The sequence below is a fragment of the Nilaparvata lugens genome, unplaced genomic scaffold (genome assembly GCF_014356525.2).
Source record: "Nilaparvata lugens isolate BPH unplaced genomic scaffold, ASM1435652v1 scaffold1468, whole genome shotgun sequence".
Taxonomy (NCBI): Eukaryota; Metazoa; Arthropoda; class Insecta; order Hemiptera; family Delphacidae; genus Nilaparvata; species Nilaparvata lugens.
This window is the reverse complement of record NW_024090251.1, coordinates 42,762-62,168: the sequence shown is the minus strand read 5'-3', so window position 1 is coordinate 62,168 and position 19,407 is coordinate 42,762. Positions and strand designations below refer to the sequence as shown.

General features: G+C 36.5%; 2 protein-coding genes across 2 annotated transcripts; both read right to left on the bottom strand.

Annotated features, from left to right (window-relative positions):
- Nucleotides 1-2,482: 2,482 nt before the first annotated feature.
- Nucleotides 2,483-6,868, bottom strand: LOC120355438. The gene has a single exon (XM_039443807.1). It carries the CDS (start codon nucleotides 5,259-5,261, stop codon nucleotides 2,487-2,489), a length of 2,775 nt encoding a protein of 924 aa, XP_039299741.1. The 5' UTR covers nucleotides 5,262-6,868; the 3' UTR covers nucleotides 2,483-2,486.
- Nucleotides 6,869-18,314: 11,446 nt separating this feature from the next.
- LOC120355444 lies at nucleotides 18,315-19,364 on the bottom strand. Its single transcript, XM_039443814.1, has one exon. The coding sequence runs from the start codon at nucleotides 19,362-19,364 to the stop codon at nucleotides 18,315-18,317; it is 1,050 nt and encodes a 349-aa protein (XP_039299748.1).
- Between the last annotated feature and the right edge of the window lie 43 nt (nucleotides 19,365-19,407).

The window sequence follows — 19,407 nt, the reverse complement described above, 5'->3', positions numbered from 1 at the left end:
GGCGGCAGGCGTATTGTCTGTAGTTTCCAAAGACATATCAACATCACCATCATCACCACCAACAACATTCGACAAGTTCAATTCACTATAGTGCTTTATGATGTTTAAAATGTCATTGATAAACAAACGGGTTTTCATATCACACGGCTCACGATCAACTATAATCAGTGCATTTTCCGTGGACGAATACACTGCACAACCCAATGACAGTGTAAACAAAGTACTATTGTACACACCAATGTTTGCATCAAACACAACACCGCTGGTGTTTGCAAATTTAACAATCATTATGCGAGTTATTCAATATATATTTATATTTATATATATATATTATATATATATATATATATATATATATATATATATATATGAATTTATTAAATCTAATATTAATCTATAGATTCTTTTAGTTTCCCTGGATGTTTGGATTTACATTAAGCACTTGATCACGCAAATTGTCTTTGCATTCGTTTAGTACACGTTCAAATAATGGCTTGTATAAGTCAACATCTTTCGGATCCAAATTGTTTATGTAATTTTCACATTTGCTGATGCACTCGTACACAGTGCCTCGTGTTTCCACTCTAAGCTGGTCCAAAACAATGTCGGGCGTATTGTTGCGTATAGAATTTCGCAATTGTACTACTATATTTTCATTATGGGTATTGGCACTGACACGAACAGCATAGTCGAGAACCTTTTCAATTTTTGACTTTGAATTGTTTGTATAAATGTGTGTGTTTTTAATATTGTTCAGAAATTCAACCAACTGGTCAGTATTGGCATAGGCGTCTGGATTTATGGGGAACTCGGTAAAGTCTAGTTTAGTTGCGTTGAAACGATCCAAAGTCGATGAGTTTGTATTCAAAGATTGTTTTATTGTAATTGCGTTTATACGAGACGCTAGATCTTCTTGTACACGCATCAGTGGTGATCCAGTGTCGGACAAAGATTCAATTTCTTTGCTCAACTGTATCATATCCAATTCACGATTATCTACATGCAATATGTTACGTTCGAACGAACTCAATTGCGCCCGATACAACATTATCAAATTTTCCAAGTTTGTCTGGCTGGATTGTATGCGTGTAATTTGTTTGGCTATAGATTTTGATCGATGCTCTTTCCTACGTGCCGTAACAACGGGATTGATGCCAAGACCACCAATATAATCATTTGCTTGTATATTATTTTCCAATGCGTCCTTATTGCGTTTGTAAGTGAATAGATTTTCAAGAATTTCAGCGTACATGTTGCGCATCATTACATACCAATAATTCAAAGTTTTCTTACCCTGTTTGAGATGACTAATTGTATTGTTGATTTTATTGAATAGATCGTTGTCGGCGCGAACAAGTTTCATCATATATTTTGCTTCAAATATAACTTCTTGCTCCTCTAGCCATCTTTTGTACTCGTCAATGCGTGCGTCTATACTTTTGGATACGTCAACAAGTGTAGCTTCCAATTCGGCAACATTTATAAAGTTTGCAGACACCGACAAAGACTGAAACTGTGGTAGAGTAATGTCAATACTACTACTACGCCTATTACAATTGCCATCACAGTGTAAAAGTCGGTCGTTGTTTCGAATGTTATTAGCATTGACTACATTCATTGTTGTACTACAACACTGTGTACACCCATATGAAAATGTAAATCTATATTATATTATATTTTCTATACAACTATATAGAGGATAGTGGTAGGATCAATCAATGTACACCAACACTTTGTAGTAGAAGATGATTCAATTTATTTAAAGATATAATATATATTATAGTTAAATACATTATATATATATATATATATATATATATATATATATATATATATATATATATATATATATATATATATATATTTATTTATTATTCTAATAATAGAAATCAACTACTGAATGGTTCCTCTTTGATTTTAAGAAAAACATAATTCTTCAATACTGTTGCCGGTAGTGTGTCTCCAATGTATGGAATTACGTTGCACATGTACATGAGATGATGAGCATGTACCACTGTCGGTTCGTTGTATTGATTGAAAATCAAGCTGTATCCCATGACAAATAGACGATGCACATCAAAGTGTACTTGCACTTTTGATATATCGGTAATGCTGCTGCTAATGTTGTCATTATTGAATGTTATGAGACTTGAAATACGTGCAAGTGCTTCCGAATAATCTCTAGTATATTCAAAAGTATCATTTGTAGAAGTTGTATTGGTGGTGGTGTTATCATCATCTTCGAATCTTATATCTTTTATAATGTCCAATGCCTCAAGTTCGGCTAGCGCGTCATGGATATGGTCGTTGGTAGCGTCTGTATTTGTATGCCTTTTTGCCATTCTGCTGCTTGTCTATCTAGTTTTTCTATATTATGGTAACTATATGATCATGTACAAACCCTTTATAAATAAACCGACAGACAATCGTCCTCTAACTTTTGTCGAACTTTGTAAATTGTTCTATTATTTGAGAAGAACTGCCTACTAGTCTTTGTCTTCATCATCATCATCATCAACTACCATTCGCTCTTCATTATCACAATCAATGATATGTATTTTGAATCCGTGCAATCCAATAAGTTGTAAAACTTTATCTTGTACACTCTCCATTCGCAACGCTCTACTCACATTGGCCAGACACTGAGAATCAAAACCATTCACATTGGTAAGTGTATCCACTTTAACGTCAAACACTTTGATATTTGTGTACGGATGCAAGTAATGTATTACAAGATCAACTGGTGCTATAATCTCACCGTTTGGTCCAATAGCTAGATCGTCAGAAGTCAACATATTGAATACTTGACCGGATGGCACACGACCGATAAGTGATACAGAACTGTAGACAATTTGAGCATGCACTTTGCGGCCATCACGTGTAACTCCCCAACACGACGATAGATCGCTTATTTGTGAACAGATATTTTTCTGTCCAAATGAGTTTGCAAATTTGGTACCAACACCGACTGGTGCTTCATGCACACCAGTAACAATTACAGTCAATACTTTATTGCTGAGTATGTGGTGGACGTTTAAATTTGTATATGTATTGTTTTTCTTTGGTAGAAAGTGAAGCAAATAATAATAATGATTGCCAATCTTGCCGCATAACGCATTACAGTGTTTGCTGTTTTTAACAAACACCTCACGTTCAGAAATTAAACACCCAATCAAAGTTTCGCTGCTTATGTATTTGAGACTTGTGTCGTTGACGGCTACAAATTTGGCAGTTGCCGATTGTTTTGTGGTTGCAAATGTGAAATCCACAGTAATGCACGCGTTGTAGTGAATTGGTGGTATTTGATCTACCGTTTTCCTATCTAAAACTACACCATCTTCAACACAGGCGCCGTTCACATTACCGAAACTTGCCCACAAGCGGAGATTCCATACAGGAGGTGGATCGAAATTATCTTTCCCAAATACACTGGTTACATACGTTTCTACATGGTGTCTGCTCTCTACATTTCTCACACGATCGTAGGGCATGCCGTTGGCAACTATATACTCGACAAGTAGATTGTTTTGATCATACAGTTTTGTCATGAGACTAATTGTTGCTTTGCGCTGATCAATATCATTGCTGGCGGTATCACTATAGGTTTGCAATTGACTTTGCAGATTGAATTCGTCGTCCAAACGCCGGTACACAGTATGAAAGTGTTTGGTGTCTGCGCTCGTTCCCAATACAGCACAAGTCATAATTTTCTCTTTTGTCTGTTTGTCAATGTCAATGTACGATGTAGTACCAAGTGACATACGCATCAGATTGTAGTGGAATTCATTCTGTATATTTGCAATGCAACCTTTGATATTGTTTATGGCCACTGTACTTTTCGGTGACGGTGTCTTTCGAACACTTATGCGGTCCAACGTTTTTGCAGTCAACGAAAGATACGACATTTCTGGAAACATAATTTTGTATTCAGTTGTTTCAGCCGGTGAAAAGTAAATGTCATACTTGTCGTGGTACTTGATGGGAATCGAAGCCTTTGTTGACAAGAGTATGTACGGTTTATAATAGTTTGTTGTAACATGTGGAAACTCTTGCTTTAGTCTTATAAACTTTGACATTGACCAGTCAATATAGCAATCTGTGAAAAATCCATTGATAATTATTATGTACATACAATTCGGCGGCGGTGGTTGTGTTGTGGCTTTAGTTGTGATTACATTCAGTATTTTGTCAGTTTTAATGAAATGAAACAACTGCATTTCATCACTTTCTTCTGTCATTATCACATAGTCGGCTAGTACATTTTGTTCGCCAGCCGACTTCAAATCTTTTGTATTCAACGGGCAAAAATAGCCAAAGGCATCGCGCGGATATGCTAGAGCTCGCGAGTTTCGTACAGCATCGTTCGACGCTCGTATCACATTTTGTAAATAGTGAGCTGTCTTGTTGCTTCGACCCTCGTGTAGTGTACTATCATAGTTTTGCGGATAGGATTTGCTCCACTCCTCCGACTCACATGTATTATTCTTTTTGCTTAGTGCAATATACAAAGAGCCCTGCTCAAATGCTGTCGACATTTTCTGGCAGCCTACACCCATCTTTTTCTTTCTCTTTGCCAAATCATAATCGATATATTTGTTGATTATTGTAGCACCGTTCAACAATTGTCTATTTTTCAAATCGTTCATGTCGTAAGGATAGGTTAGTATAATATCAAACATGGTTATGTATTCAGAGGCAAGAACAGTACGATTAGTGATGAACGGGTTGGCTTTATTGAGTAGTGCAACCCATTCGTTATTGTTCCTGAACATATTGTCATCTTGGTCTGGACAATTATTGCTGTTTGTTTCACGTCTAAAAGTCCATTCAACCGTTTTATTCTCGTAGCGTATAGCTAAACCTTCACCGTCTACATATGTATACCATTCGATAATTTTGTGTCCACGTTTCTCGCGCATATGCATAGACAAAGCGTCAAATGTTGAAAACGATGGATAAAATTTGGCCATACCTTTGAGTATTACAGCGCCCCATTGTGCTCGACTATTTTGAACTGCCTGCTTACCGCGTATACGAAAATCAATATAGCTTCCCAACATTATTGGTACTGATCGATGTCCAACACGTTTACGTGTTTTCGACTCGTAAGCTATACAGCCCATATAGGATTGTCTTTCGTTTATTATTTTTTGAATAAAAGTAGTCTCACAATTGTAGTCTCTATAGCATTTACAGTTTATCAATAGTCTACAGCCAACTTGTGCATTGTAAGAGCCCAGTAAATAATATTCAAAAAACATGTCTGTACAGAAAAAATCACGTTTGTTGTACGTTGATAATTTGTTGAAAATTTTCTACAATTATGAACCAACACGAATAAAGTTGTGGGAAATAGTGAGAACATTCGACTCTAAACATATAGCTGCACTAATTTTTATACTATCCAATGTGAATCGGTCCAAAAACAATTCAGTCTATACACACAAACTTATTGAAAATTTGATAAAGGAAACAAATGAAAAAATTGACGGTGTTGTACACAAATTGTGTGTTCAACCTACACTGAATGTGGTCCGCGTTCGTTCCATATACGAAACCTTTGCTTGTGCCGATAATAGTAACAACGATGTGTTTCTTGATAGAGTCAATAATCAATTGACTATATGGGGTCTTATGTCACTCATAAGAGCTGGAAATACACTGGGTGGCGGCGGCGACGATGAGCTGACCATTGACGAAAGACTAGTTATGCACAATATTAGTTCAACTTATTATATACAGTTTATTAACAACATCCGAAACCTCTTGTTTCGTGACGAATCGATGATCGACGACCGCAACAATGTTCAAAGAGTAGCGCAGTCTAAACTGGTGACAGAAAATTTCCTACAATATTACAATGCTATACATACGGCTACACAGCATGATCCGCGAGTCGTCGATAGGCACTATGTTGAAAACAGTTTAAACAGACAGACACAATCTCTAATGCAAAATCAATTTGTAGCACTAACGTCTGACATTGATCCGAAAAATTTTCGATATATCATAAGACCAAGACCATTGCGTTGCTATGATAAATTTCTAGATGTTATTATGCGCTGTGCCAAAGATACAGTTGTTGTTCAGCCATTGTACCGTGGATTTTTTGTGGTTATTAATTCAACTGGGAACCAAACACGTTGCTACAATAGGTATGGTGATTTACAATATGGATTATTGTACGACACAAAATTCAATGTGTCTGCCACATTTGAAGCTGTAATACTGCCGGTGGACGAGACTGGCAATATAAGAAATTGGAACTATTGGGAGTATAGACATTCGACAGCCGTCTACATAACGGATGTGTTTCGATACAAGCAAACTGTTGCAACCAATCTAACCTATAGCCAACGTTATGCGTATGCAAGTCAAATTGGTGGTGTTAGTGTACGAACACTGTTCAATTGTAATGAGTCGTCGTCGCCGGTGGACGTGTGGTCTAAACTGCAACAAGAGTACAATGATCGACCATACGATATGATGGATCCTATTGGTGGTCTAATTGTACGCGCATCAACAAATTGTGATCTGAGTGTGCCACCAATAGAGTATCGATTCAATATGAAAACGTATTATGATTTTGCCAGCGATACATTTGAAAATGTTGTTGGTAGTATAAGTCTCAAAAATTCATACAACATAACTTTTGACATGGAAATGGCCACATACAGAACAGTGTGTCTTGTGTACGCTCACGACACTACACACTTGTATACGTGCGCCTACGATAGAAATACAACATTTCAATTCTATCATGTATCAAAGCTGCCAAGACTATTGAATATTAAATCGTTGAAAACACCAATTTATCGTCCCGAAACGCTATACATACTTGGTGCAAAGATAAATCCGCTTGGCCTCTGCTATGTTCGTGTCTACTACAATCATATCAATGAAATTGTTGGCTACGATTACAAGTCAACAACATCAATGTACGATGTACCATACAATTGTGTATTTTGAAATTTATACTCTGTTTGATATTTTCAAGTTGGATGATTGTAGTCAACACTGTCGCATGTCTATTCTATAGTATAGTTAGTGTTTTCAATTTTAAATTTGTTGCACTACCAACAACTACAATAGTCTAATAAACAAACATTAGTCTCACAACATTACTTTATGTCTATTGATATATACACCGGCGGCGCCGACGACGATAAAAGTAAACTTGAATGTAGACTGATTAGAATGCCAGCCGACGGTGGTTGCTTGTTCTCAGCTATATCTTATGTATTGTACTCGACCGCAGATAGAGCACAGTCAGTGAGAGAAACTATTGTGGATCATGTTGTTAAAAATTGGGAAATTTATCAACACAATACATACGCACCCGATGGAAACAACTATGCCAATCAACAGCTGTACTATGAAGACATGATGCACCCTAGTACTTTTGGTAGTATATGTGAATTGTGTGCAGCCGCTGTTGTTTTTTGTCGATCGTTTCATGTATATAGAAATCAACGCCTCTTTGTCTGTGTAACTATAGATCGACAACAGCCGTGTGCTATTGTTTCTGGAGCACACCTTCTATTTAGAAATGATCTTAGTAGTGGTCATTTTGATATAGTTATTGTGCCTTGATCAGTCGGATTGATTCAATATAATAAGAGTATCACATTTCCATCACAACTCAGTCTTTTGATTTTAATTGTTTGTATAGGACAGAAAATGGATCCAAATGGTGTAGCAGCAGCTATGCCAATGCCAATCTCTCAAAATTCAACCGCAGCAGCAGCAGCAGCAGCAGCAGCACAAATATTACATCAACCAATGCCTGGTCTACTGCCACAGACACCGCAGCCACAACAACAACAACAGTTCTACAATTTGGATTATTTTAGAAATTTCACCAATCTCCTACCAACCGACTCGTCGTCATCCAAGGGTCCCATCAGTAGTAGTAGAACTACAACCGGTATTCCTGCAGCTGATCTACCTGTATATGCCAAAGTCTTGAATGAATTTATTACAGCCGATTTCCAAAAAGACTACGACACTCTACGCTCTATGACTCTGTTGGATGATATATCTATACTTGATCGATTGTTTCACTATGAGCCCACATTTGTGTTGCAAAGTCATTTTATCGATGTACTACGTGATTGTTATGCACACAAATATCAAGACCTATGGGACAAGTATCCAGGACTTGATCATTATATGGCATTTTGTTTGAATTTTATTGTCTATCGATCATGGGCTACATTCAAAGAGGCTTCAGGCATCATGTTTTCAAAATTACCAGCAATTGGATTGAATCGACCGTCATCATCGTTATCACTATTCAAAGGATCAATGAAACGAAAGCTCAATTTGGTTTTTAACTGTGGTGTTGCCAACAACAGTAAGCAGGCAAAGAAATCCAATGATGATGATGATACCGATATGTTGTACAACCATCCATTTCTAAAGACAAGATCATATCTGGATAATACTAACCTTTTTGAATTGGGTAAATTGATCAACTATTGTGTGCCGTCTGAATTTGCTGTGTTTGTTTCACAATTTGCATCAAACCGACTGTTCAAATTGATAAGACAAAATGAAAAAGAATCGTACGATGGAATCAAAATTACATTTCGCGTGCCTGTTCTTACACATTTGAAACCAAGAACAACACAAAAAGGCGAATACAATTATGTTTCTCTTCATGATCTCACAGTACTCGGTCGCCTGTTGGCATTGTATACAGGGCGTACACTCGAGTACGAGACATTCAATCTTGGCATGAGAATGGACATGTCAATAAACGATACACGCAATAAAGAAATAAACAGAAAATGTGACAAAAATGAAAAGTTCGACGACAAACTGTACTACACTTTTATAAGCAATTTCGATTGCTTTGGCAATAATCACAACATGATAAATGCAAAAGGTTATACAAATAAAGTGTACTATTTGGATGATTGCGACGAGTCTCGATCGAGTAGCCAAATCACACCCGAGATGATAAATGTGTGCGAAAGTAATGTTGAAACATTGAGAAACTATTACAACGAGTATAATTGTGAATTTGTACTCGACGAAGATGATAAAAGTTGTTCGACGCCGGTTGAAAATACAGCAGAAAAACATAAAAACACTAAACCACAAGAACAACCAAAAAATTAAACTTATTTGTATATATTATATCATAGACTACTATAAAATATTTGTACTAATGGGTTGCATCCCACATTTATAATATATGATGTATGAAACTATAGTAATAAATAATTATACGAAAGTAACAAACACACACATCTTGTATTTTATGTGAACCCACTCCACCCCATATCCACACACATTTAGTAATAGAAATGGAAACTGACCAAGATGCCGAGTCAGCCAAAGACCAAGTCACAACCATCAGTGAACTATTACAATATTCAGCAGCTAGTATGCGTGTCTTGGATCGCAACTATACAACATCGAAACTGGCCGAATACAATGAGATTTTGTCGGTTTTTGTTGCATTCATTAAAAACTATAATGCAACATTTGAAGTTTCAACACAAACAACGGCCTACATTCATCAATTGAAAACGTTGATTGACAAATTGCGATCAGTCTATCCACAAATACATATCAGTCAGAGATTTGTCAATGTGAATCGATTTACTGTACAAGAATGGGGAAATTTGTATTGGAGTTTCCTTCATCATACGTCAATCTTATTGCAGAATGCTATAAATTCACAACTTATGCTTGATGTTTGTAATTTTCCATCACTAGTATACAATATAGATCATATTCTACCGTGCAATATATGTAAAAGTCACTATCAACTGATAAAGTACAGTGATTCTATACAGGAAATTATAAAGATACTGTCGTTGGGCTATCTAGTTACTGGTGTCTATTTGTTTCATCATAAAATTACTGACAATATATTGAGCCATCAGAACAGATTGTCTTCTTCAAGACAAGAGAATCAATTTGTCTCTGTAGATTTTGTACGTCTCTACAATGTCTATCCAAAGCCGATACATGACCAACAACACAAATTCGATACGTATGCCAAATCAAAACTGGATTGGATGAGTGCTATACACGCTAATCTGGCTGTACTTTTGGTGTACGAATTGTCTGAACCGCTACTAAATATTTCGGAAATGCTGCACAAAACCTCATTCTATACAAATAATTCTTCACCAAATTCGGCTGTCGATAAACAAGTTATAGACGCAATAGAGGCCTCACTATACAACAATACAATACCGTCTGACAAGATAGACCCTATACTACAAAAAACTATTGATTCAGTCAAATGTGAATTCAAGAACTTGAGATAGAAAAAAAAACACTAGTTTCTCTTTATTCTTGAACCTTTTTCTGTTTTCCTACCGGTTTGGTCTTCTAGAGTATATTGAAATAATTTTATTGATTTTAAAAACACTAGTTTCTCTTTATTCTTGAACCTTTTTCTGTTTTCCTACCGGTTTGGTCTTCTAGAGTGAGACGATTATATTGGAATAATTTCAATGATTTTTTGTCAACACAAACTGCACGTTTTCTTATCGATTCAGTGTTTGCAATAACAATTGGTGTTTGGTTTGTGTATTCACAACGACAAGTATCAATCTGTGGAAAAGACTCTAAATAGTTTATGTTTGTGAAACCATCGTCGTCATTCTCACCACAAATTATATTCTTGGCTTTTGGATTGTTTGGTTGTATGCCGGGATCAATTGATAGACACTGCAATCGAGTTCTACCGAGTTGTGTATCGCCAATCAAGTAGGCAACAACACCGAGTTTTGGATTGCATTCGTCGAGTGGTACACTCTTTTCAAACACTACTGTATTTACACAAACACCATTGCTCGAACGAAATGTATCTGGTCCCAGACAAATGTCATCACACTGACTGTCTAGCATACTGAGAACTCGTTCGATGTTACAGTCTCGCTTTAGATTTTCACTAAAACGTCCAGGGAAATTGACTGATCTTGACTTTGTGAAATCATAATTGATATTCTTCAAATCATTTTTAAACAAAATGTACAACACAATGCACACTAGTGCCAAAATAAATACAATACACATATTAATAGTTGTAATCATTTTTCTTTATTATTTTACAGATATACACACACACACACAAGGAAACTGCACAAACACACAAAATATAACATTAATATATATATATTTATATATATATATTACATATATATATTGATTATTATTAGGGTAGATGGAACTTGATATCACCTCTGTGTATGACTTCTATGGTACCATATCTGAGAATTATCTCTATGTTATCGCGAATAAGTTGTGTCCTCGTAATTTCCAAAGGTCTATATGCTGGCAACTCATGATTTTCATATGAATATACACCAGTCTTAGTTATGTATAGTTCATCATTTGGTAGAATGTCGTAGCGTTCATCAAAACTAGTTATGTTATGCCACAAAATGTAAAATGTTGTGTAGTCGCTGTAATCCTTTGTTCTGACATATTTGTCACAGAAATTCTCTTCAATAGATTGATGTACAGTAGAAATTTCGTTTGCACTCTTAGGGAATTGTAGTCGATCTGTTTTACCTGTTGATATAAAATACCAAACGCGTTCATTGTATATGTCTGCCATTTCGTTATAGTAGCTCGAGTCAACACCGCGCAAACGAAGTCGAGTACGTATATTGTTTGGTCGATGTCTTTGCAACGGTAATATATCATTTGCCATTTTAATATTCAAACCAGCTTCGTGTGAATAAAATCCAACTGGTGGGTGTGTGGACTGTATGAATTCAACAACAAAATAACGACCCCTGAAAAAGACGGTTGTACCACAATACAGGGAATCTTCCTCATCGTAGTATGGCCATAACGCAATACGATCATCGTACAATATTTGTCCAATTTCCACAGTAAATATTGCGTGTGGCGCCTTTTTGGGAAATTGTTCGGTAACAGCACAGCCTTGCCATGGCATTCTATCGTTTGGAAGTGCAATATCTTGACATGGCTTTGCCGAATCGACAAACATACGTTGTTGTTTGTCAGACGGTGTGGGTAAATCGTTTGGTACCAATTCTCCTCGCATATAATCCCATCTGTATTTTGTGTTGCATTTGTAAATGTGTTTTTTTGTTACGTCAAATTTGTGCGGTTCCGACATTAGTTCCGACCAACGGATAGACAGCTGTGCGTCAGGCTTTACAATTGCGTCCAAATCCTCTGGTGTTTCTATACATCCACGATGAGTCCTCGAATACACATGCTTTGGCCAGTCTTTGTATGTGAATGCAACGAAATTCGACATCCAATTGGCTCGTCTATTTCTCTGTGTAGATGTTGTATTGCATTGGACTTCGAACGGTTTGTTCTCATCATCACAAAGCCTGGCTCCTGTGTCAAACTTCAACAAACCATTGTCGTGAGTGTACACCTCTTCGCTACATGTTGCTATTTTACAACTCAAACTATTAGCCGCTTCGCTACCAATAACTCCGTGCTCGCATTCAACAATATGCTCATTGCCGTCTCGACATTGTCTATAGTGTGTTGAATCAATGTACGAACGTGTGTCTTGTTTCGAAACACACCAGCTTGAATTTATACAACCGTTGTGTGCAGACGAATAATACGTTCCATAAGAACACCGATGTAGTACACTTTTCTTGTTTTTACACATGTAATAATTGTCCCGTGCTAGATTGTCTTTGAAATCAAATATATGCGTGTAACCGTCTATTTTGTCTTTACAAATGTCATAGTCTTTACAAGTCATTGTAGCCAGGTCAATCAATTCATTTTCTTCACACACATCCAATTTATAGTGACCGTTGGTCTCGCATAATGCTCTTATTCGTGGATGTATTTTGGTTATGTTTTCACCTGATTTTGGCATTTCTGAATAATTCGTTCTATAACGATACAATGCGTTGAATTGATAATAGTCAATCGGTTTGTATTTACCTTTATCGCCGTCACCACAAATTGGCTTTGCCATACAGTTTTCATTTTCATAGCCGGTTGGGCACTTGAATTCAACAAAATCCATACCAGTCACTTTGAATCCTGTGTAGTCCGGTAGTTCTTCAACTCTACCGTGTCCCTTGTACTTATGAAACTTACCGTTGGTCATAATCGGCGCATCTTCAGTTTTGATTATTGCTTCACCAGTCAAATTATCGCGATATACATTGCGGTAAGCCTTAAAACTTTCATAATAGCCGAGCGTGAAAGCAACAGCGTTGGGATCGTCAGTGGCTACACGAACCATTATTTTATCAAGATCTGTAGTTTTCGGCACATGATTTATAATTGCAAATATAATGATCATTGCCGAAAGTAGCATTATAAGGATAATCATATTTGATTTTGAAAAACTTGATTTTGAAAAACACACCATTCTGATCTTTACTGTGGAAACATTGCTGTAAACTTTATACAATAATGGTTGATATCACAATAATAATATTATAACTCAATGTTACAAATCTGTTAAATTTCCAAACCAATTCAAGCTCACCAACTAGGCGGCAGCAGAGTTTGAGGACCAATTTTATAAGTCTTCACTACTATTATCTAGCAAACGTTTAGTGGTGGTGTGTAGATGAGTAAATTCTCGACATCGTTTATATACTCTTCAATTGTGTGACGAGTTTTGTTCATAGATAAGGCACGAAATTGCCATTGGTTTCGTATTTGTATCACTGATTTACCGTTCTCTATGAAATTTGGTCATTTCGGTCAGTGCCGAACTCACACAACAACTGTATGAGAGAGAGCACTCACTCAGTGTACTAATTGTAAAAGATTTAGTTTCATAGCACACTTTTGGTCGACTCATTCAGTTTCTCATTTTAAGGCATTATATATATTAAATAAATAATAAATAATATATATGTATGTATATACATAATATATATTATCAATGAGAGAGAGAATGTGTATAAAAAGATGTCTATATCGTTAGTCTGTATTAATACCATTATTGTATTTAGTCCAATAAACTCGGTTTTGTTCGCGATACAATGTCTTTTGTTAAATTTGAAAACAATACATCGCCGCCGTCGGCATCTATCGAACTGGTTGATAATGAGGCGATAGTAAACACCAATCGGCTATTGGATGATATCTATGAAAACTTGAAAAGCACACACTACACTGAAGAGTATAAATCATCATTGACATTTTTAAGTGACTTGAGTTGTGCTCATGAATTTATGAGTTCGGGTTTGCATGCAGCAGTCTCACCAACTACCAGTGATAAATCGGCCGCAATTAATTTGCCAAAAACTATTGAGTTTGTACACACTCTGAAACGCTTGTGTTTTGACTTGACACTTTTTGTGCCGTTCATCAACGAAACTGAATATTCGGCAAATATTATCTTCACCAATCCAATTCTACCAAAAACTATATTGTCTCGCAAGGATGACGCCAAGTACCGAAAAGATCCAAAAACAGCACACGTTTATAAGCGTCTGAGACGCTACTATAAGATGAAGCAGCGCCTACATTTCAACAATAACACATTGTCGTCAGATCTGTCCGGGCTCGAAAACCTTGAAGACGCACAATTGTTACCAACACAAATTGTGCTGCGTATTGACAATGATATGAATTGTGCTGAAGAAAAACCAACAGTTACAATAAAAACTCGACTCGCACGTCAAAAATTCAACTGGCACAGTATGGAGCTTGTAGCAAAAGCGTGTATGGAGTACACGTTGGACGACATTGCTGTCGATTTGGAAAAGTTATCGGCACCAACCAAACAAGTTGAAATTACGTTTTGGTATTTGCGTATATACTACAAAGAACAACCGTACTTGTTTGGTATAGCTTTCCGTCAGTTGGACAATGACATGTACGAGTGCAATATTGAGTGTGAGGATCCATCGATAGACGGTGAAACTTTTGGACAAATCTACTATGCCCTGTATCGCTATTATACCATGCAGTATATAGTTGGAGCCGGTGTTGTAGAACCATTGCAGAAGTATGGCACAATAAACATTGACAAATATATATTACAAAGTATAAACTTTGGCAAAGCTGACATTGAATTCACCTATGAACACTATAGGATGCTGCAAACAATGGTTGTTGTGTCCAGCACTGAATTTGAACTACTGTCGGGCGCCTATTACAAGGACACTAACAAACAGAACACTCAGAAAATGGTCGACTTCCACAAGCATTTATCTTCACTGATTTTAGATCATTACAAAGTTGAAACTGAATGAATATGTAGAAAATAAATAATAAATATTATATAAAACTCGATATATATAGTGTATATTTTTGTGTCCTAGAATGGAAACCTACAATTCGTGGAGTGGTGTTCTCATCATTCTATTGATTATAATTGTTCTAGTATTGTCTCTAGTGTTGGCCAATGATCGTGTACAACCGATTGTTGGTGCAGACTTTGAAATACCAGAATTCAGTGTACCAGTACACTGGGATCCATATCCCGATGTTGTGGAAATTGAAAACAAAATAGATTGTAATCTGCAAAGTCTACATGTATGCAAGCTGGATGACCCAACAACGCTGTTTGGTTGTCGTGAGTTGGCTGTACGTTGCCATCATTTCAGTGAGGATGTAAACTACTATGAGAATGGTAACAGTACAATAATACCAAAGAATAAAGTTGAGAACGAAGGCTATGCACTAGCAATAACATCGTTGGCCGACTCTTGTAATTTATATCATGGTGATTTGGTTTTGGTTGATAAAAATCCCAACACAAATGAATACATGTTAATTTGTAATTGTAAAAATCCAGGCTATATTGGAAATGAGGACATATTGGGCCCGTGTACTTCAGTATTTATATGTAATGGTAAAATTGATGGCATAGACAAACCGTTAGAGTCTATAAATTGTATATGTAAAGATGATGAAGTTACAACACGCTACGATGATGGTCTTCCAGTGTGTAAAACTATGTTAGTGTACGAGGCCAACGCAAAATACTCAAATTGGACACATTTAGTGCCTTGGTCGTCAGATCGACTATTGAGAAAAAGTCAATTCAATCCAACTGTACGTGATAATGTTAAGACTGATTTTCTTCTGGATCCTTGTCGTAATTCGATTCAAGATCCAACAGTTGAAATTTTAAATGGTAGCTATTCACCAGCATTAAAATCTTGCACCTTCAAAGATTACGGTATTCCTGTACGGACTGGTATATTGGACCAACACCAGCAAAAACCTGGCGATATTGTTGAATACAACACTGTGGATTCGGCCTTGTTGTCTGACAAACACACGTCGCTTAGAATAGCCGACAATGTTGCCGGCAAGCGTATGTTGATCAATGTGTGCACACGATTGAATTCATACAAATTTGCCGTTCCCAAAGTATATGTGAATCTACCGCAAAACATTGGTTATAGTGACGGTGGTCAATTTCACATTACACCAAGACAAAACCAATTGGTTGCCGGCAAATGTACCAGTGATTGGCCACACTATTCATGTGAATTAGATGAAAATTCTGCTGGTACAGTTTTCGGTGTACCATATGCCGGATACAACACTCCACCATTCAGTTTATTGTGGGGCACCCAAGATTGGACAGCAACAGAGCTGGCAGTAAATTCTGGTGTTCATATACACAAAATTGGCACAACTATTGACAATAGTATCTTTATGGTTAAAGACAATTGGTTGGGATACGGTATGCAATACTGTTCCGATAGTAGTGATCCTAAAGAATGTACGTCTGGTATGTTGTCGTTCAACGATAGACTAGACTACAATCGACATAAAAGTGTACTAACATAGTCTAGACAATACGGTATGGTGAATAGTTTACGTCTGTTATGTTGTCGTTTAACGATATACAATCAACATAAAAGTGTACTAACATAGTCTAGACAATACGGTATGGTGAATAGTTTCTATTGAGTAACACAACAATAGACATTATAATATAAATTATTAGACAAACAATTGTAGCCGATTCAAGTGTTACATAGGGTGGTAGTGAAAACATGCGAGTATCATAGTGCCCTGATTCGAAATGAAATACAGTTAACAACTCGGTCGGTAGAACCAAATCCAAAGTGTCACTGAGCAACACCGGTTGTGTTATATCAAAGTGGTTGATATTTGTGATGGCTTGTTGATTTCTAAATTTTGGCACAAATACATGTGAAATGAAATCCAGCCAAAATAATTGCGTTTCAGTTTGATCAACAGTAGTGTTGTAGGTTTTATTACCATATTCACGCAGCGTCCACTGCAGTGGTCGTATTCTATTGAATTCGTCTAGAGTCAATTTCATTTCAAATAAATATTATATATATATCATACAACTCTATATAAATAATACACATTACATTGTAGACCGCTGCCAGATGAATAGTAAAAATATGATTATTGTGGAATTGGATGAGTATGGTGGTGATGATGATGATGATGATGATGATGTAGGTTATATAGACTATCAAATAAAACAAACATCGGATAAGTATACTGAAATTGTAACTACGAAAAATATTCCACCACCACCACCACCACCATCCAAAATGAACAAACTCTCAACAATACACGAAATATCAGGTCCTTTAGATGACGACGACAATGCTATGGATTTGGATGTTCCACCGTCGTCGGAAATGTCAGCTGCCGCATTTTCATTTTCAAACATTATTGAATCTGCTAAAACACAAATAATGGTGTCTGATGCAAGCGACGACGACGACGACGACGAGTCGATACCAACTAAAAGGCGTAGAAGCACACACACACCAGCAAGAATTACCAAGGAACAACGTCGCCTGCCCTACAATGCAAATCAACGATACACTATTGACGATGCAAAAGAAATGATTAAAATCGCCTGTTTGAATGTTAGAAATACAGGCAACACACAACTAATGGAATGGAGTGAAGCAGTTCTTCTTATGTTGGCAGACATGACAACACCAGCATCATCAACATCAACAACAAACGATGGTCCAGCACATTTAAACAATCAACACTTGGAAAAACTAAAGTGGAACTGTGTGAGAAGGATTTGTGATAAATCGTGCTGGCAATTGTGTTTGAACTATACACTGCGAAAGTATGTATCAAAATTTGCAACTCTAACTAACATATTAGTACAGAATCGCGACTTCAAGTACAAGGTGTGCGCCAACAAACTAATTAGCCTCAAAGTATTGACCGAATCACAAATGTTCATTACAGTACCACATGTGAATGTAAAACTTGTACGAATGTATATAGATGATTTCAATAATACTGTACATGTACACTAAAAAATTATCAATTATAAATATATATATTATAATAATATATATTTGTTTTATTTTATATATGTTTTTAAATTATTTATTCAATCCTTATTCTTTATCGCTATAGTTGAGTTGTGGCGGTTTCAAGTCTTCGCGTATGTCTGCAAACGGACCTTTTGTTATTTCATTGAATTTTTGCACAGTATAATCGAAATCACTCTTTAGATAGCGTTGTGTTGTTTTCAAAGATTTGTGTTGTAGAAATGTCTGAATTGATACGAGGTTTTTCGATGTGGATGCTAAAATTTGAGCCATCATATATCGACATGTGTGTATGCCAAAACCATGCGGCGGATTATAACCCAACGCTTGAAAGAAACTCAAACGAATTCGATTAACAAGCGTTTGTGTTGTGATATGAAATAGAGGCGCATCAATAGAATGCTGAAAGTAGCTGTTGTAGTTGTCTTTGTACAATTCAATTAGTTTGTCGGTAAACTGTAATAAATCATTACTGTACACCGGCTTCCAGAATGGTGGTTGAGAATCAACTATTGTCTGTTTACGTTTTACATTGACAAAAGATTGTCGAGTTTTCAATTGATATAGTGTGTAGCTGGTCATTTGCAGAATCTCCATTGATCGTAGACCAGTATGAAAGGCAACTAAAAGTGGTGCTGTGTACTCGGACCAATGTTCAGTCAAATGTGAATACAATTTTACATAGTCGGTGAGACTCAGTATACGTGTATGCAGTTTTCCACAGAAAGCGGTTGGATCTGGTCTGATTGATGCTACACGCCGGGTTTCACTACTACTGTCAATATAGTCAAACAAGCCGTGAGAGCGTGCAATAGCAAAATAACGTGACACTGTGTTGTAGGATAATCGTTTAGATTTTAAATAGCCAATAAACACTTTGGCTCGCAACTCGACATCAGCCATATCGAAAAGACCAAGTACTTTTATCATACGGCTGATTGTTGGCGGCAGCACACGTTTACTGGAGCGTGTACGCGCCCTAATCGTACTTGGTTTCGGTAGTTTCTTGCGAATCAAATTATGTACAAGTTCTTTTGGTACATGATCCAAGAGACAATTCAATGCATTCTCATCTATACGTCTTAGTCCAGTTGTGCACTCTATACTGTCAGACATAATACCATTTAGTTATTTTTCAAATAACTATATATAAAATCTT